This window comes from Cryptomeria japonica, chromosome 3 (genome assembly GCF_030272615.1).
Source record: "Cryptomeria japonica chromosome 3, Sugi_1.0, whole genome shotgun sequence".
Lineage (NCBI taxonomy): Eukaryota > Viridiplantae > Streptophyta > Pinopsida > Cupressales > Cupressaceae > Cryptomeria > Cryptomeria japonica.
In genome coordinates this window covers 465,212,804-465,234,205 of record NC_081407.1, presented here as the reverse complement: position 1 = coordinate 465,234,205, position 21,402 = coordinate 465,212,804, and the positions used below count along the sequence as shown (strand labels likewise).

At 34.3% G+C, this 21,402-nt stretch overlaps 1 protein-coding gene across 1 annotated transcript in view; it reads left to right on the top strand.

Annotated features, from left to right (window-relative positions):
• The window catches only part of LOC131078409 (peptidyl-prolyl cis-trans isomerase FKBP15-1), a 65,475-nt gene extending 60,986 nt beyond the window's left edge, over positions 1-4,489 (top strand). The window contains exon 6 of the mRNA XM_058016098.2: positions 4,176-4,489. Within this exon, the coding sequence (XP_057872081.1) occupies positions 4,176-4,258 (83 nt within the window). The 3' untranslated portion in view covers positions 4,259-4,489. The remainder of the gene's footprint in view (positions 1-4,175) is intronic.
• The last annotated feature ends 16,913 nt before the right edge of the window (positions 4,490-21,402 follow it).

The window sequence follows — 21,402 nt, the reverse complement described above, 5'->3', positions numbered from 1 at the left end:
CAAGATGCAGGAATAACTGTGTTGTTTTGTCAGATTTACAATTCCTATTGCCGTTGAATTTTATGTACAAATATTCATAGTGTTTTTAATATATATATTTTGTGAGATAAAAAAACTTATCAAGAAGAAAATCTTGCTGTCTATGATGATGTTATTACCAGGTATGAAGAATATGAATGCTCATATATCTGTTTCTAAGGTATTGAATGTTGTGAACTCCAAATATCTCACTGCCTAAACTTTCTAGATGTTTTCCTTTTGTACCTAGTTCCGATAACTTAATGTAGCAGAGAAATGTTGAGTCGTTTTGACAGATTAGATTTTTCCCTCACTCCTGTGATGAATCTTGGATGCAGTGGTCAGTATGGGCAATAGCTTTTTGCATATCTTTTTTTGGTAATTATCAGAACTAGGTACAAAAGGAAAACATCTAGAAAGTTTCGGTGAGATATTTGGAGTTCACAACATCTATTTCCTCACAGATATATGAGTATCATATTCTTTATATCTGGCTTCAGGACTGGTAATAACATCATCATAGACAGCAAGATTTTCTTCTCAATTTACTGATTGTGTTCTGGCTTTGGCAGTTGAAGCAGTATCACAAACAACTTGAGCATTTTCCTTATGAATATGCAAGCAAAGTTGTCTGCACTTGCACCACACAATTGCTCTTCAGCCAAAAAGTTATTCTGATCTGAAGTTTTAACATGTTATCTACTGTTATAACAGTGCTTGAAGGCTACAAGCCTACAGGTCATTGTAAAGTAAACTCGCCAAATTTCTGATTGGATCAACTTGAACAAATGCATCATCATCATAAAAAACATTTTCCTGATCAAACATGTAACATGTATCTCTGTGCACAAGAATGGCAATCCAAATTGCATGCTTAATATGAAATGTCATATTTCATATTATATCAACCTCTTGGTATAGATGATTGGCAAGGGCTGGCTTACTGCCAATACCATGCATGAGTACCGAGCCTACAGTATATATATACTAAGTCACAAGGTTTGAATTCGAGCTCGAGTTTGGCAACAATAAAATTCGGATGAACTTCGGCAAGGGTAAAAAATTCGAAAAAAAAATCGGCATAAAATTTGCCTTATTAAATTTTATAAATTTAATTTTTTAAATATAAATATTATATTCACAAAATGATCAAAATAGTTTAAAATTAATATATATATATATATATATATATATATATATTTGTTCACACAAAAACATAGAAATTAGTATAAAATTAAAATATTACTTTAATACCACATATATAAAATATACCATATTTAATAAAATTAAATACATCATTTATAAATTAAATTATATTAAATTTTAAATATATATGATTAATATTTTTATCATTAAATATAATACTAATAAATTAAAAATATTTAACTTTAAATATAATTGTATTAAATATTAAAATAAGAAAATTTAATTCTAATAAATTCATAAATTAATATTAATAAAAGTATCACTTAATGTATTGTTTCAAAGTTATGTTGAGTAAATATTTGGAAACAATCTAAGTCTAATAAATTCATAAATTAATAATTAAAAAGCTATTGCGTAGTGTATAGTTTCAAGATATGTTGACTAAATATTTCGAATTGATCTGTCCACGCGAATTGTTGCGGAGTCCTTAGAAAAGCCTGCCGAAATATTTTGAATGGTTCAGATTGTTGGTCTGCTGCCATATACAAATGCTTCAGAATGTCCATCTTCAAGAAAGACTATTGAAACCCTCGATAAATTTGGAACCCTAGAGGCGAAAAAAATCCTCTGGAACCTTGAAAAGCGGGGAAAACATGTACAGAAAACGTTTTACTCAAATATATTTTATTAAAAATGCCAGGCCATATAATCTGTACGAATTTTGTAGCGAATTTCAACGATTTTTCAGCAATTATTTGAAGTTCGCCGAATTTCAAATTTCATGGGTGAAATTCGGTGAACCCCGTGTCTTAATATATATATATATATATCTTTTGTACACAAGAGGGGTCTTAGCGAGCAAGTTGGCATGGCCCACATATATATAAGTTGAACAAGGGTATTGATACTCATTATGTGTCAAATGATATAATAGAAGGATACATGTCATTAAAATTTTCCATTAACAGTTATAGCAAAATATTGTTGATAACTATGCTCCCAGGGACACATCCCCTGTCGAATATGATCCCATCCTCCATAGGGGGTGTTTTGTTTGGGGATGTGAGGATGGGTCGGAAATGTCCCCCACCCTGCCCCCTATTTTACAAAAAAATTGGAAACATTCTCAGTATGCACAAATATTTTTGGGCACTAGCCGCCCCCTAACATACCTAGGTACATTCTAGTTACAAAAAAAACTTACAAGTTAGAACCTTTTGATGCCTGTTTGGTTTATGACATGCCCATTTAAGATTTACAAAAAAATATGACAATGGAGTGCAGCATGAAAGGTACGTGTGGTTTTGAATGTCCTCTGCCATCCCCTAAAATATGGCCTTAAATTAATTTTTTGAAATATATTTGAGAGAATTTCTGTTAATATTATGACAAGAAATGAAAGAAACAGCTGCCCAAATATGTAACTAACTGAAAAGAGAGAGAATTGACAAATAATTCATCTCTGGAAACTCCGTACCCCTCCAAAAATATTTACAATCACAACCTATGGACCATCCCACCAAGATACCTGTACACAATGACAAAATAAAAGGAAACTAATCTTGACTGTGATACGTTGATAGTAACTGCATATAAATTAAGAATTTTAATTTGTATACTAGCTTATTGAAGGCCAAAATGATAAAAGTTGTGTGTCAACTAAGAAAACAGCTTTCCATGTTGCAAACCCTAGACCAATGACCACGCCCCACAGTAGCCCCCATCTGTCACTTTATGAGACCTTTTCCTGCACTAAAAACCTTGAAGGTTTAGGTTCAAGAAAACTAGAAAGTCACAGGATCAGTAGAACTGTTCCTGATGCAAAAAGGAGTTTTCATGGCAGTGTTCTCGTCTAAACTAAAGAGGAAAGGAGCACAATCTTCCAAAGGAATCCTTTGTTTATGAAGATTTCTGGCCTCTCTATGAAACATTGATCCTCAATGTTCAATCCAACATATGATCTCTCAAATATAATGTTTGTATGGGTTAGACTTCCTCTCTTCCTAAATATTGGCAAGAATGAGCACTCCAAAAGAATAGACCGACACATTATGAATACATAATTTCAAAGGTCACCATGAACCCTGGGTGTTAATTATTCCTGGATTTGTGTCACTTAGTAAATATAGATCTTGAGAAACCTCTTATTGATGCAATCATACCAAAGGTATGGGGAATACTGAATAGAGTAAGAACGCCGTATTGATTGTGAAAGCATCCTTTTCAGATGTAGAATATATCATGAGCAGTGGTCATCTTGCTAGGGTATGCACGAAACAAGAATGTAGCAGCAAAGCCTGCCAAGACAAGATAACAGAAAAGTATCATACTGAGAAAGCCATAGAGCAACGATTCCATAAGGCCTACATTAGAAAGTACAGGGAAATGCCCTCCCAAGCAACTATTGATCTTTTTGAAGAGGCACAAAAGAGAGCTCAAGGGTCATGGTTCACAGAGGTGTTAAGAACATAAGGATTACCTTTGTAGTAAACTCATCTTAGTCACTTACATGGTTTGTTAGTATTGCTATTTTCATCAATTAGAATCTAGTAGGACAAATGTCACATTAATGTTTTTTGGTTGCATCTCCCAAACTCTTATAAAAGATGGACCTCATTGTAATCGTCACTCCAATAACTAATAGAATATCATTGTGTTATATATTTTGCAACAAAAGGGGTCAGTGATTTGTAAAGAGTACAATTATCATGTTTACACTCTGGCAGTTAGTCTAATGTGTTGGTGCACTGAATAAAATACTTGTATGAACGTGGATTTCCTACCATGTCAAAGTTTTGTTCTTGTTTTTCTTCTATTTTCTGTTGTAAGTTTCTTATCTTGTTATGTTCTTGTATTGAATCTATATTTTGTTGAAGTTTCTAAACTTGTTATTAGGAACAAGTTTATTTTTAGTTTCTCTGCCACAGTAATTTATATGTTGTCAGAATGTATGTGGAATGCCTCTAAAGTGTTTTAGAAGACTCTTTAATTTTTGTGGTATCAAAATATAGGTGGAGCGACTCTTGTATTCGATACAGAGCTTGTTGCTGTTAATGGGAAACCTGGTAAAAGCGATGGAGATAATGAGCTATAAATGAAATCTTTCCACTAAATTTAGATAGTAGTCTAAGGTTGGTATGTTAAATTGTTTGGCCTTGAGTTTCTTATTTTGGAAAAGCTCACCAAATTGAACAAACTATGACTCTTTGTCTCACTGGAATGGGAAATCTAGGTTGAATGAGTTCAAATACTGAAAGGTTAAATACCAATTTTTGTTTCATTACTAATTCAATAGACAGAAGATATAAGGTTCGAATTTTTGGTATATTGGTTTCATTTATCTTATAAATGTTTCTTTTCTTTCAAACTTTTATTTAGCCACTTTCTTATTTTCATGATATGCTTGTACTATACTTAACTAAAAAGGTACAAAGTTTATGTGTAAGGAAGTATATTGACACGATCATTTCTTTCCATAGTATCTAGGTGCATTTTATATTTGATAAGCAATGATTTTATTTTAACTATGAGCTTAATATCCTAAGTTGCCACATACAATCACAGATCTCAAAGATGTTAAAGCCTCTTTCGATACAAGCTCCCACAACAAATCACACCTGAAATATCTTATTCACTGTACTAAAATGGAAGACTGAAATCATACGAAAGCAGACTAAGACCAAGACCGTCATTCATTATATAGCCACCTTCCAGGTGATCAAATGATACTTTCAAATTATTTCAACAAACCCCTTTATTTCTTGATCTTATTGAGGCAATTCATAGATGACTCTATAGACTCAGGTAGTCTTATGATTACTCTCAAAATTCTTGTTGTTTGCCTATGCTATTTTGTTTTGGGTGTCAATACTCTAAATTATAACAAGAATTTCCCCCACTTTAAAATATTTTCTAGTTCAGATCATTGCCCATTTACATTGTAAGGAGGTTTATTATAATCTCAAAATTTTCTTCTTGTTCGTCTTTGTCATTTTGTTTTGGGTACCATTACTCTAAATTATAATAAGAATTTCCCCCACTTTAAAACATTATTTTGACATTGTAAGGAGGTTGGCATTGGTTTGCTCTATTTATTTATTGAAGGGATAATTTATCATCATAAAGGTTGACTTTTTCATTTTTTTTTGAATGGTGATGTAAGCTTGTAATTTAATCCGTTCTGTGGTATTATTAGACCATGCTTTTGACTTTTGGGTTTCTATGTTATTTTGATCAGATAGAAACCAAACTTTGTATCTGTTCATTATTCAATGCTAGTAAAATGTTTAATAGGCTCTGTTCTAGTTTTTTGAGTGAACCCTGATGCAAGATGCTGTCAAAAATACACGGACAAACATAAAATCCTGTGCATGCATGGATACACTATGTTTGCTGAGTTAGTTTGAAATGTTCTCATAAATGGAGTTGAATTCGGATCATATATGCGATGTGGACAATTTCTCATGTAACCCGGACAATCTCTGATTGTTAAAAGTGCATTGATATGTTCTTTCTATTTTTAATGTTTTCTCTCCATTTTCAGAAATGTTTCTGTTGACTATGGGCAGCAAAATTGGCTTGCCCATTCACGTTGTAAGGATGATGTCATTGATTTTATTCTGTTTGTTTTCTAAAGGAACAATTTTTTATTTTATTTTTCGATTCCAAAGTCTGGAGATTAACTGGCCCCAGGCCACAAACAAGGGGCATTAGCCCTCTACATAGAAACACCAAGCACCAACTCAACCAACTCAACAATGTCCACCATGGGACTGAAATCTGGAACCTATCTCCAAACAGGCAATAGACATACCATCACACCATGTGCCCATCCACCTTCAGAGGAATAATTTATCATCATAATCTTTTTGTTTTCCTCTTAATAGTAATGTAAGCTTTTAATTTAATTTGTTTGATAATATTATTAGACCATGATTTTGAGTTTCTATGCTATTTCTATCAGATATAAACCAAACTCTGTACCTTTTAGTTGTTCAATGCAAGTAAAATACTTAATAGGGCTTGTTCTAGTGTTTTGAGTGAACCATGATGCAAGATGCTCTGTCAAAATCATTGAGAAACATAAAAGCCCATGCATGCATGGGCGCACTATATTTGAATCTTTTGCTTAACTGAATTAAATTTGGATCATCATAATATGTTACCTGGATAATTTCTCATACAATCTGGATGATATTTGATTGTTAAAGTGCCTTAATATATTCTTTCTATTTTAACTTTTTCTCTCCATTTTCAGAAATGCTTTTCTGTTGAGTATGGGCAGCAAGATTGGCTTATATTGAGATCATGGAATCTATGAACGGACTAAAATTATTTTGATGACTCATTTGGTAAAACAATCTCTGATTGTTAATGGTGGCAAAGGGGCAACGGTGTGATGAGACACGTTTGCAATGATGCGCTACTATTATGATTTTAGAAGCCTCTTTTTAATGATTTTTAGTCACATGGAGAGGGATTTTTTCTTTTCTTTTCTTTTTCTTATTTTTTTATTATACTCAGTTGAGGATGGATGTTATTATTTTTATGTTGAATGGGATGGCATTAATGTAAAATTGAATGCTATCGCACGATGGCTTATCCTAACTGTATGATTTTTGGAGGGCCTAACCTTCTCTTATTAATATTTTAACCCCTTTCTTTGTACAGGCATTTCATGCACATTCCTTTAATATTTTAATCCCACATTTTGTTTGGATGTTTCCTAGATGCACTTTTCAACTTGTAGGGGTGAATTTGAGCCCTTTAGGACTACCATTGATGTTTTTCAAGCTTTTGTGTATCTATTTTCAATCATATCACCGACCAGATGCACACTTCTTGAGGAGGAGATGATTCATGCTCATTAGCATGGCATAAGCTAGGAATATGTATTTTTACTGGCCTTTAATTATAACTGGCTTCTTGTTAGGAAAGTAATAGCAGGAGCGAACTCTTAAGTACTCAAGTTAGTATGAACTTGTAGATTGCATGTTGCTGTATTCGAAGCATATTTGAACCCAGGATGATCATTAGGGAGGGTAACCAAATTCATTTTTCTCCTCAAAGATCTAGGTAAGCAATTCTGTAAGTATGCTTTGATTAGGGAGGGTAACCAAATTCTTTTTTCTCCTCAAATATCTAGGTAAGCAAGCCTCTAAGTATGTTTTGATTGTCAAAGATAGCTTTTTTATTCTAATAGAATGCATTGTGCAGCACCATGCAGAAGCTTTGACCTTTTATGATTGTTTAAAGCTGACAGTAATAATAGTAACTCAATATTTAGGAAATAATTCTTAGAGGAAATGTGGACTTTCCAAATTTTAATCAGTTGACAAACACAAATTTGTCGTCCAATTTAAGCAAGAGAGATATTCCATTAGAATAGCCAATGGTATGAGAAGTGTCACCCTTTCTATGCCCTTGAAATGATAGATAATAGATTAAGAAGTGACATTTGTCCTATTTTGTTTCAGCAAAATTATTGGAGGATGGAGGAGGCTTAGTTGGTTGAAATAGTTTAATGCTTTGCTAGTTGTCTTTGTAAAGGAGCTTACTAGATATCGATCAATTAATTATAAAATAGCTTGCCTAAATCGTCACTAAGTTCAACAATAGAGTGAAGGCATTAATCATCTTATCGCTAGAAATCATTCTTCCTACACATTAGAATGATTATTTACAGAGAAATAATAGTAGTAGGTATACTGATAGTGAAACATTTAAGTTTTGGGGATATTGGACACGATGTTTTCCTTGACATGTCTTATTGAGACTATTAATTTTTTAATAAAATCCTATTTTAATATTTATCTTTAGAATGTACCATATTTGGTGGTAATAACAAATTGCACAAAACACCTTGAACTTGGTTTAATATATGTAATAGTGAAATTAGGATACACATGCCATGTGCCATTTAGTTTTGTGCACCTCTTGATGTTATCATCTTAATGTAGCAACATATCAACAATTTTCTTACCACCTTGAACTTGGTTTAATATATGTAATAGTGAAATTAGGATACACATGCCATGTGCCATTTAGTTTTGTGCACCTTTTGATGTTATCATCTTAATGTAGCAACATATCAACAATTTTCTTACTCTTGTGCTAGTTATGATTTATGGTTCGATCCCTATCTATCTCCAATTGATGTCATATCATCATTATTTCATCCCCATTAGCTCTTATTCCATGCATTCATTTCTTGAAATAAGGTCACCATCTTATCATTATAGATCATTTCCTAATAGTGAGGGATTGATCAAGTTGATCTTGAGGAGTATAGAATTGATCTCCAAACTCCAAAGCTTCAGTTTTTGAATTTGAAATCTCATACCCCTTCTATTTAGCCATTATGAGCTGAGCTAACACATTTTTCAAGCAACATGTTACTATGCCATGGTATTTAAAGAAATTCAAAGTGCACTTAATTTTAAGAAGTGAAATGCAACAGAAATGCAATGAAAAAGAAAACGATTAGAGCACATCAATTCCTCAAAAGTACAAAACAAATCAAATTTTAATTGTTATATAGGTTGCCTACATGTTTTGAAAACGTTGTCTTCGATCTTTCTCATCACCAACAATGTCTTTGGACATCACCTTGACAAATTAAGAAATTTAAAAGGTGAAGCGAAGTATTCTTTTCAATGCACTTTTTGTCAGCTCATTCCCATGTGACACATCAATTACAAATTTCAAATTAGATTCACGACTCTTGAAATTGAACTTGGGAGTTGCAAGATTAATATATACCATTTTTTTTGACAATTTTGACTTTTGAGAGTCACCAAACCAAGGCAAATAATTTCATGATGGCGGTGAATTGAGTTAGAACAACATTGACCTTATTCTTCCACCATTGATCCTAGAGAAGGTAAGCTTCTCTATTGTCTTATTTACTTTTTTTTTTGTGCTTAAGTGATTGCATGCATTTAGCTAGCCTATATATTTATGCATGTGTGATCAAATCCAATGGATTTATGGTGAACTAGACATTTTCATACATGATCTAGTGTTTCCCCTTTGGGTTTATTCTCCTTCATTGGTGGTTCATAGTTAATTTTTCATATTACTTATCTTTCAAACTATATTGATCATTTATTGCTCTACTTCTAGGCTTCCATTTGATCTTTACCCCTTAGGGCTTTGTCTGATCGATTGGTGTTTTATCTATATTTTAAATTGCTTAATCTCAATTTGATTAGGTTTGATATATCATTGATTTTTCTATATTAGGATTTGAGCCTTTATTGCATGGTATTTTAGATACTTCTTAATCCACTCTTGGATTGATCTTCATTGATACATCATTTATCATGGATCCACATTGAAGACTCCTAGATTTTGCCACCTTAACTTTGTTGTAATCCCATGTTGACTAATATCTTCATTCCAATTCATCAATTTTATCATCATGCTTTTGTTAATTGACTAACTTTGTCATCTTTAGATAGTCATAGGGCATGAGTCTCACTTCAAATTTATTTTCTTATGCCATTTTTGTGGAGCATAAGCCTCATTCGGTTGATAAAATATTTAGAAAACAATTCCTAATTATTTAGGGCTGAGCTTTCTCTTGATGCAATCTTTCAAAAACCAATTCATTTTCCTTGTACAAACAACCTTAATTATAAAACTAGAAAAAATGAGGTATAAATATAGGGCTATAAACAAGTGTTATTCCTTAAAATTGATCTACTAGAGGTCAACAATTCTATACTAGGGATGAATGCTTTCTGGGGTAGAATGCTAACTACTTTGAGGATTTTTGAGAGTGAGATGACTTGCATCACTTTCTTTCCTATGTTTATGCAGTGTGTTAATTTAGCACTATTTTGTGCAAAATCGATTTTCCATTACATTTATATCTATTTGAACGAATAAAATTTAAGTTTTAAATTGATCCTTCATCTCAATTATTATGGTTTCCTACTTTTATTCACATTAGGTAGTCCAGCCTATAGTACTTGCTAGAAGCTAAATATATAGTCTCACTAGCCCTCACTAGAAATGACGAATGTTTAAAAGCTAGTAGATACCTATTTGGTTATACCAAAACTCATTTTTTCCTGGTAGTGTGTGGTTCAGTTAGGGGGTGCCAATACTCCCAAGTCAATAGTAAAAATTAAAGAGGAAGAAACAAATATGAAGAGAAAAGAAAGGAAAATCATTGCATACTGTTTGTAATCATATGGGTGAGTTTTAAAGAGAAAAATAATATATAAGAATCACATACATACACAAACTATGTGAATCAACCAAGAATCATATTCACTTTCAAAAGGCTACCCTATTTGAGGACGCTCTCCTTAACCACAATGACCTATTATCTCTCACTCCTCGAATTTTGGGAAGCATTTACAAAGGTAATTACTGGATGATGCCTAGTGTTAGTCTAATGGCTAGTTAGATTTGGAGTAATTATTTTTCCTTTTTAAATTTATCTTAGATCATCCCTTTCATTTTCCCTGTTCCCCCCTTGATTCCCTTACAATCTCACATATTAGAAGTCTAGTGAGAAAGCTATATGCTACTCAACCTGTAAACCACTTAGTTAAAAATCTTACGAAGAGCAATCGTAGTGTCCAAAGTATATCTATATTATTATCAAATAAAGCCTAGAAAAGTGAACCCATACATTTGTAAAGATTATAAATATGCGAGTCCATCATTAATATCCTCCATACAAACATCATAGAATTGAAAAATTGTTACCCTTGCTTTAAACACAAATATTTGATCATTTCGATATAGTTATATCATCGTCCTTCCCCATTGGTTATGTTATCCTCCTCTTAGTTACCTTTCGTGAAGTGAAATCTTCCTACCCTATGAATTCAAATTGACTTTCCCTTCCCTTGATGAGTTAAGTCAAGACACCAAATTTGTATTTTAATGCTTAGTAAAAAAAATAAAGTTTTGGGAGGTGTCCCTATCTACCCCATTTTAGCCAATTAGTTGATTTTTGAACCAAGAAATATGCTAAGTTCTCTTCAATGACTTTGGAGCCTTCTCTCTGGAAAATAAAGAGTTCTTGAAATTGTTTCAGCATCCAAAGCATTCTCAAGAACCCTTTGAATATTGAAGCAAGTGTTTTGAAGCACATTGGTTCTTGGTGGAGGCAATTTCATATATATCATCATAACTAGGAATGGCTCTGTAAATATTGCAAGATTGGTCACAACAAAAATGACATGATAACACGATTGCACTGCTAAATAAGGTTTGTGCCATGATGAGATTTTTTTATTGTTTTTTTCCTAACTTTTTGCTGCCAGATTTATCTATTAGTCAACTTCATGTATGAAGGAGATTAGTTAATTGATTGGAGATAAACTAAAGGCATAATATTCATGACCAATCGGTCAATCTTGAGAAAACCTTACACTTCTATCTAACATCATACATATTTATTCTATAAGAATCGTTAAGATATGACATGGTATTAGAACAAGAGGATGATTTGACGATACTACTCATATATATGATTATTACCCTTAATTAGTGTTAGAGAAAAGCAACAAATTTTTACTAGTTACGATGTTAACTATGAGTGTTTAATGGAGACATTGTTGTTAGAATATTTGTGGAAGAATATACTTTAATGACAATGGATGGTAGTTCTTTATTCAATTCTCCATGTTTACATATTTGAATTTTTCAGTTTTGAAGATACTCCCTCCAAACTCCTTTGATCTGCTAATGATAAAATAGTTTTAATAGAAGTATATAGGCAAATAGGCGAGATTAATAAGTGAAAAACCAATATAATAGTTGGGATCTCATACCCAATTGACCTAAGCTACTATTTATGTAAGTCTTCTTCTAATGTGTAAGATATTGAAAAGACTCTTAATAAACTATAAATACATTTATATGATAAGAGGATTCCATTTGATATCAAATATTATGTCAAGAACAATATAAAATTTAGACCATAATATTTTTTTGTGGATCAACTGAGGAATTATAATCTAGATTGGGTAACCCGAAGCATTATGGATGACGACAGTGATCTAATTGACCTTGTGTATGAAAAATCAATTCAAATGCTACCATTACAAACTATTAATTGGGTTAATAAACAAATGACAACTATTAAAGAAAGCACTATATACGTGTTTAAGAGATCTAGAGCTTGGTTTAGTAAAAGAACTATTGAATATACAACTAGCAATGAATCTAAAAAAGGAGGGTAGTCAAAGACTCAAAGCAAACAAAGGTTCATCTAGTCTCATAATTTTCTTGTTATACAACTCATGTAAGGAGTAGTTTAGCAAGTGGTGGATGTGTTGATGATCCTACTAAGAGATAAGGTCTTAAAGGTCTTAAGGATTCTTATGGTGTTGATAGTGCTTCTAGAAAGTTGGAAATAAGAAAGCCTCAAAGCCTAACATCTCAAGCAAATATGTCCTCTTCTCTTCCAACCATTAACTATTTATTCCAAGTTGATACCACCCAATAGCTTGTCACACTTGATTGAAGTTCCCTTCCATCTTCATTAGTTCCAAAGTAGCAGCCATTAACTTCCTCTTGTATTCCTTCTCTCATCCCATCTTCATATGCTCCTCCCCCATAAGTTCCTATTCTAACTTCGAACCAAACGAATCCTATTAGACATCATACAATGGTTAATTAACAATTATCAACCCTACATGTAACACTATTGTCCCCAATTCACAAATGGTTGTTTCTAACTTACCGCTACCTTGGGTTCGAGAAATGGTATCCGAAGGTTGTTAGACCTTTTTTAATAATATCATAAATTTGCTTCCAACTCCCCTAAAGACCAAGATTACTTCTAGATTAATGATAAATACTTCTTCAAACACAATATTTTGAGATTGTTAGGCTTTCCACTGATAAAATTGAAGAAGATATGATAATGGTCAATTACAATTTATCTAGGATGGACCTTGGTCAACCTATGTATGAAGGGGATATTGATAAATGGTGCAGGAGCACCTAGGACTTAGGCTCATAGTTCTTCTACAATTCTGGCTTGTACTGACCTTAGCCAAGTCAGGTTCCTAATAAGGACTCCAGGAGGGTCCAAGGTGTGTGTGTGATGTTTGAATTGAGTCAAGTGTAGGCCTAGTTGAGTTGGTTTTCTTCCTAGGTTTGCACTTTGTGAGTAGGTGATAGTTTGAGTAGTTGAAATGGCCTTATTGATGGTCAAAACTGGCATAACTTGGTGTGAGCATTAGAGAGTTTTAGAATGGTCTTAGGAATGCTTAAAAAGTCTTGTGTAATGACTTGTAATAGGTTGTTTAGGTTGGCAAAGCAAAATGTGGAAAGTTGTAAAAGTTGTCATGACAACTTTTGTCCTAAAGGAGCTTAGCGGCGGAGTTAGGGATAGCACAATGCCCTAGAATGCCTCCACACGTGGGGAAGACTACTTAAACTTCCTCTTGCATTGTTACCATGGTTGGAAGGGTGATTTTGTATGATTGACAATCTGAAACTACTCATTTTCGGACTGTTATCACTGTTTTTGGCTTATTTTGCTTAAAATGTGAATACAAATGGATTGAATCCATTGATCCAGTTTTGGATTGTAGTTCTTTGGTGTGCTTTAGTGTCATTTGTTTCATTCCATGCTTTGTAGTTAGTGTGAGTTTGTACTTTCATTGTTTTGTTTCCAAACAACCAGTTTTGGCTTGTAAATAATAATTTCATGTAAAATGGTTGCCCCATAAAATGCCTCCCTGCTACCATCACAGCCTGTTGAGACATGGAAGGCAACCCATTGTACAATGTATATATGTAGGGAGGAGTTCTAGAAGTGGAGATTAACATGGTTACCACCTTGTTCTAGGCGAGTCCAAGAGCAACCCGGCTAGAGAAGACAGGGTGAAAATTGAGTGCATAGTGCAGAGGTGATTACCAAACCTTGGCCAATCCATTTGGGATGATTCATGAGGTCTATACAGAGTTGCAGTAGCAAGGAGAAACCTTGACAAGTCATGTAGATGTCCAATTCTCAAACTTGACCAGTCACTACTGGTTAAAGGCCTAGAAACCCTAGCAAACCCTCATTTTTGGGTTAGGGCATTGTATGACGAGTTGGAAGACCAAAACCAACAAAATCTCTTAGGGTTGGGTGAGTGTTTGAAGAAAAACAAAACATGTTGCAGGGTCTTTTGGACCGATTCTCTCAAAACCCTTGAAAACCGGATTTTGGAGGCCTAATAGGGGCTCATTCCTTGTAGCCCTATTTCTAGGCAAAATGGTGAAATCAGTAAGAAAGATAGTGAATGCAAACCACAAATGGACCCAAATGAAATTCATTCCATGGTAAATGCTACCTCCACACCTCTGCAATGACTCACAACAGTATGGGGTTGAAATTGACAAGTTGTTGTCAAGTTGGCACAATTGAGCATATTGAAGACACTTTGTGATGATAGGGTTCCTAGTCAAACACTAGTTGCAAACACTTTGGGATTGGCAAAGAGCAAGCCCTAGAAGAGATTGAGAAGGACTTGGAGGTCTTGGAGCATAGTTAGACCTGGAGAGGTTGGTGGAATTGAGCAACACCAACTAGGTGAAGTGTGATCAAGCTAGGTAGACCAAACATTAACAATATATATTATATTCATAATGGGCATGGATGTACAACTTGTAAGTGTAACTACCATTACTTTTTTTACAACTGTCACTTCTAGCTGTAACATCAATAAATATACCATTACTAAAATTAGCAAGTGCCAAAGTTTTGGAAAAACTACAAAAACTTGGATAGAAGAAATAGTATTGGATGACCTTAAATTCATTCAAGAGGTGAGAAAAATTTACTTGGCAAAGAAAATTGATAAGAAAAGAATCAAGGGTGGAGTGTATAAGAGATATCCAAGAGATGAAAATCACAGATGGAAACTTGCTCATAGCTTAACAAGTTTTTTCCTAAAGTAGAATAGAACCTCTTAGAGTTGGTTCAAAAGCATTGAGTGGAAATTATCGATTCTTAAGGGATCTCTTAAAGATTACCAAAGTTTGATATATTTTAATGGGGTTCTAAAATTTGAGTTGATTTTTGGTTGGTTAATTCTAATTTTTATAGAGGATGAAACTAATATTTTGGATCTAGTTGGGGTTAAGAAAATATTTTAGAACATAATCTTAGAATAATTCTTTGATACAAATGTGTTTGATCTCGAAGCTATGAAAATGTTGAATACTGTCACTTCTTAACTCATCAAATGTCCTAAGAATCTACCTAAGTTCTTAAAACACAACATAGAAATGAATGATTTATTGATAGTTCAAAATTTTGTTCGACAAGCATTACTGTTTTCAATCGTAAGGTGTGTTGGAAAATGTCTAGCATATCCCCTCGTGATTCATGACATGGTTTAACAACCTCCTGCGAGATCCTTAATTTGAATGGTACACTTTCTTGAATAGGTGCATCTTTTGGCACAGGCAACCAATTCAACTCCTAAGAAGTGGGTGTTAGAGCGGGGTCATAGGTTCAAATCCCTCATCTAATGTAGAGGGGTAGATTGTTGGAATGTGTCTAGCATCGCCCCTCGAGATTCACGACATGGCTTAATAGCCTCCCATGAGATCCTTTATTGGAATGGTAACGATTTCTTGAAGAGATGCATCTTTTGGAAAAACGACCAACACAACTCCCAATAAGGTGATGGCTCTGATTGCCCATGGAAAATTGATCTTTGTCATGGAATCAATGATAACATGTAGGGATCACATGAAGTGGTTAGATCTCTGATGGAGATAAAACATTTTTCCTCAACAAAGTTCATAACTTACTTTGGACTTTATTCTAATTATTCATTATATTTGTTTAATATTGTAACTATTAACTAAATTAATATGACTTAAAAGTGAACCTTAATTTACAAAATATAATTTGAGGAATTAGTTAGAGTATTTATCATTCGGCCAAAAAGAGGAAATTATTAATATAAGGGATATTCAAATGTAAGTGACTTTTTGCTCATAGACAATAGTAATGCAAGAATTGTAAAGATACTTTGCATTTCAACATTTGAAGAAATAAGGAGCAACATAACATAAGTTCTTACACATCATTGAGTCTGCGATGTCTCTCGCCCAAAAAAATTCAAACTCTTCGTCCTCTGCTCGCATCTCCTCTGTTGCTGCATTGGCTATGCAAGGTGATGCTCAGACGACGCCTGGTGTGGATCCTCATGTCCAGGGGGAGTCTGATGCCTCTTGGCCCTTGGATGCTCCTGCTGGGGTTTTGGGTGTGATGGGCTCCTCCTCGATGTCCTCCCGTCCCAGTGCTGCTGGTGTGCGGCTTGGTGTGACTCGGAAGCCACAACCTAGACCGTTTGGTGGGTTCGTTCTGGTTACTAAGGCCATATCTGTCAATTTGAAAGATGATACGACAAAGGAAATTGTTTATAATGCTTCTATCCTCTCTTTACATGGTGCGATCTGTCGCTTTAGGGGGTTTTGGCCTTCTCTTCCTTAGCTGCACGCTTGGATATTTGAACATTGGGAGCCTCTTATCATGTGTAAAGTTCATATTTTCGCTTTAGGGGGTTTTTGCCTTCTCTTCCTTAGCTGCATGCTTGGATATCTGAACATTGGGAGCCTCTTATCATGTGTAAAGTTCATATTTTTGCTTTAGGGGGTTTTGGCCTTCTCTTCCTTAGCTGCATGCTTGGATATCTGAACATTGGGAGCCTCTTATCATGTGTAAAGTTCATATTTTCCCCATGGCTAAGGGTTTTTTCGTTGCAAAGTTTGATAATGTCCAGGATAGAGACAAAATTTTATGTGATCACTTTTTTATCTGGGAGGATAAGTCTTTGTTGATGATTAAGCCTTGACACTCTGATTTTAACCCTTCTACTGAAATGTTTAATAAGATTCCGATATGGGTTCGGCTTCCTAATCTCCCACTTCATTTATGGAATGATTCTCTTGCAGAGGAAGTGGGAGACACCCTTGGTAATTTTCTGATGGTGGATGCTGAATCCTCTGATATTTTCCACTCCACTTTTGCCTGCCTACTTGTTGACCTGGATATCTCAAATGGGCTGGCTGTTGAAATTTTACTTAATTCTTTAAAGGGTTCTTGGGTCCAATATTTGGACTATGAAGGGATTCCCTTTCGTTGCAGAAGATGTTTTAAAATTGGGCATGTTGCTGAGCATTGTGAGTTTGAGAATAAGACAACTAAGGCTACATGGTGGAAAGGCGCATCGATACAACATTATACGGTGTCGAAGTTACCCGATCAACCTAGGAGTTTTTCTGAGGTGGTTGCTTTGGAACCACAGGATCCTGAGGCATCCCCTCCGGTTGTCTCTCTTGGTGGGGCTGCTGAAACTGTGCATGTGTCTCATGATGTCTCCCGTGTGAAGGAGACTCATGAGGCTTCTTCTGGTGATATTGATTTGGCTGGTACTCTTGTTTTTACCAAATCTGCTATCTTGCCTGCTGATGCCAGGGTTTTGTCGTCTATTGGTTCTGGTGAGGCTGTGTCTGTCGGACTGAAGCGGACTGGTGATGCTAAGGTTTTGCCTTTGCTGTCCGTTGGTTCTGGTGAGGCTGAGACAACGACTGCTGGCTCTCCCTCTCAGGATTTTGGTGCGTTGGATTGGCATGTTAAGGCAACACAAGTGGAAGAGGGATGGATTCCTGTTAAAGGCAAAAAATCTAAGTCCTTTAAGCCTTCTTTTGATATGACTCTCCGATCCCATAAGAGCAATTTTAAACGTAAACCTTGATGGTTCTTGGGCAGGGGATGGTTTTTGGTTGACTGCAGGTTGTTCTTTCTACAACTTTGTTGTTTTTGGTTATGGGTGTCCTTTTTACCCATGGTTGTCTGGTGCTTTGCTGTTCCTTTTATTCAGACAACTTTTTGGTTGAGGATTCTAGTTCCTATCTTTTTCTGGTTGTAAAGGGTTTCGGGTCCCTTCAAAACCTGTTTTTCCCCTAATAAAAAACATTCGAAGAAATAAAATAATACTTTTGAACCTTGTGTCAATATTATTGTTTCTTAATTGTGGGCTATTCACATGTTCAACTTATAATATTTCTTCAATTTTCCTTTGTAGATTGTGGATAGAAACTACCATTTATTGAAATAAATTTTTAACAAATTGCTAGAATTACTTCCATTCATAAGTTAGGGGTTATCTAATCTTCTTGATTTAATTATTATAAATTTCGTAAGATTACACTATTGAATATGTTGTATAACAAAGACCTTTATGTCTTTGTTTACTATTGTTTGTTTGACAATTTCTTTCTACTTGCCCCTTCCTATTCATGTCTTAGAAATTTAAATAGTATCTTGTATAGGCCTATTTATGGTTTTCAACTTTTTTTCTCCTTTATTCTTCCTATACTTTTGGGTTAAAAGTATTAAAAAACCACAAAAATCTCAATCATATGAGGGATTTTCCTCTCTCAAATGTAAAAGAAAACCATACATTCAAAACAATAGTTTTTCTAACAATAGTAACATTTGTTGCTATCCATAGAACAAGTCATGGTGATATCAACATATTATTGAAATGGTAAATCTAACTTACCAACAAAGATAAAAATTAAAATAAAATGTACATTTATAATCTATAAGAAAAAACTCTAAACCATCCATATGAAGAAAGCAACAAATTTAAGTTTGGCACGACAAGGTATAAGTCAATAATAATTAGAGATATTTATATATGTACAATTGTTAATGTTCAAATATAAAAACTTAATAAAGGGAGACACCAAGAATCAAAAGTGTACAAGTATTTGCATGTGTCAAGTATAGAATCTCCTTATGCCAAGGGGTAAGTCATGATTAAACAATATATATCAAATTAAAACCAAGAAAGTCCTTATACACCTAATACATGAATGAAATCTTAGTCACTAGGGGCTCCTTCTACTCTATCATCATCTAATCATGGTTGTCTCTAATCTCATACGTGTCATCTCCTTTTATCCATGATCCTAAGAATAAATGGTTGTCCCAATGTGTGATTGGGAATGTGCACAATGGCTAGGGATACCTCTTGTAGCCACTGTGCTCTTTAATTTTTTTTTTCGAACCTCTATACGAATGATTATGTCCTATTGAGCTATAATTTTTGACTTGCATGGTTTGTGGGAGGAAACACCCATATATCATCCTACAACGAGAACCAAGTCCATGACAACCAACAAATCCTCTCAACCCCCTCTAATGGTGTCATATATATCCATTAGAGTGACATCTATTGAATTTTTTGACTCTTGACAATGCTTACATTATCAAAGCATCAAGAAATGACAATGTTAGAGCCACATCAAAAACAATATTTAATAAACATGCTACATATCATAAGAAATTTTAAATCATATAATAAAGAGTATAGAAAGCAAATAACTAAAAGTAAATGTCCTCATTAGGATCTCTTGTCTATTGGGAGAGGTCACTTGCACTCATCTACTCCTTATTCCATTATTTGAAAGCCTTAGTCTATCAAGGGGAATCATATTTTATGAGAGTATCTTAATGCGGTTCCTCCCCCATCCTTCACACTCTACCTCTCCCTATTGTGTTGCTCTCTTATTCTCCTCCCCATCCTCATTGTTTGAACCACTCTAACCTTTATCCCTTGCAATCACTAGTTTTTCATCTTGGTTAGTAGTTGTTTGAAACCCATAAGGACCAAGTGTTTCTACTAATTAGGTATAATTGGGGAACCAAAATCTTAGTATTAGTTGAGCTAGTCTATAATTGTTAAGGCTAAGAACCTCTTACAAATTAATTGGTTAAACGACATGGATAGACTATTGTTACAGATGACCTTCCTCTAGTGTCAACTCATTCCTACGATATTAAAGAGGATCTTAAGAGTACATCAACTATGATTTCATTTACATACCTCCTAAGGGAATATCAAGATCATCTTATGACTCTCTTGGAGGGTATTGGATTAAAGTACCTTAATCACATAACCCCCAGTCCATAGGAATAAATCAATAAATCAATTTAGATCTTAAACATCTATATGTTAAGGTGTAAAATCTAGATTTGTTCAACAATTTCAAGCATATTCCTTCCTACCGTATGCCTATAAGTTTGAATCTATGACACATGCATCAAAAGAATCATGGTTGATGATGAAGCTACAATGAACATCATTCCATTTTCCTCTTACAAGAATAAGGATATGGTAAAACAAATGTCGTCTATTGTCAAGCCATCTACTTGGGAAAGCCAATGTGAAAGCCACCATAATTTAAAAAATAACCATCTTACTCACCCTTAGACCTAACATGGCTCCAACAATGTTCTATGCGATTGATAAGGACACTTGTTACAATGTGTTGCTAGAAGACCTTGAATTCACAATATGAAAGCCATCCCTTCTACCTTATTACATGAGATGAAATTTTTACACTTAGGAAAAATCTACATTAATGGAGAAGACCTCAAACTATTTACTATGTGTTGAGTAACCGAAATACTGAGAGGGGAGGGGTGAATCAGTATTGCCTCAAACTTATTTAAACTTCTAGTTAACCAATCACATAACATAATTTAAATGCAATAAACAAAATGGAGTCACAACACATAACAACAAATCTTGTACGTGGAAAACCCAATTTGGGAAAAACCATGGAGAGATAATTCTCTCAGGAATAGTGTAATATGTAACTGGTTACATAGTACAGGGGTGGCTCACTGCCAGTTGGATTCACTGTCCAAAGTACAAAAGAGGGGCTTTATGGTGTATACAAAATTTGAACTATTGTAGTTGCATCTGACATATGCATAGATTATAGTTCCTTTGAAGTACATAAGTCGTCTCATATTCGCTATACTTGATGTGGACACAATGCACATCCCCAGTCTTTTCGCATATAGTACAAAAAAATAGTTTTTCAACAACCATACACCTAACACATAATACTAATGGCAATATATATACGCACCAAACTGACTAACAAGTCGACTCAACCGAAAGGGGCGAGACCGAACTTATCCACATGCTACATCAATCAAAGTATCTTTAAGCAGTGTCGACTTCTATCGAGTGCGTTAATCAACAAGTAGACTAGTAGACCACACTTTCCAACACATTCAGATAGGACCAGATCGAAAGCATCTTGAGACATGTGTTATCATCATATCTGGATAAGAGCGGACCCAAAAGAAACTTCCGGTAAAGCTGAATACGTGCACACATAATAGAGAAATATTTCGCATACCACATACATACATACATGTCGGATAACATATGA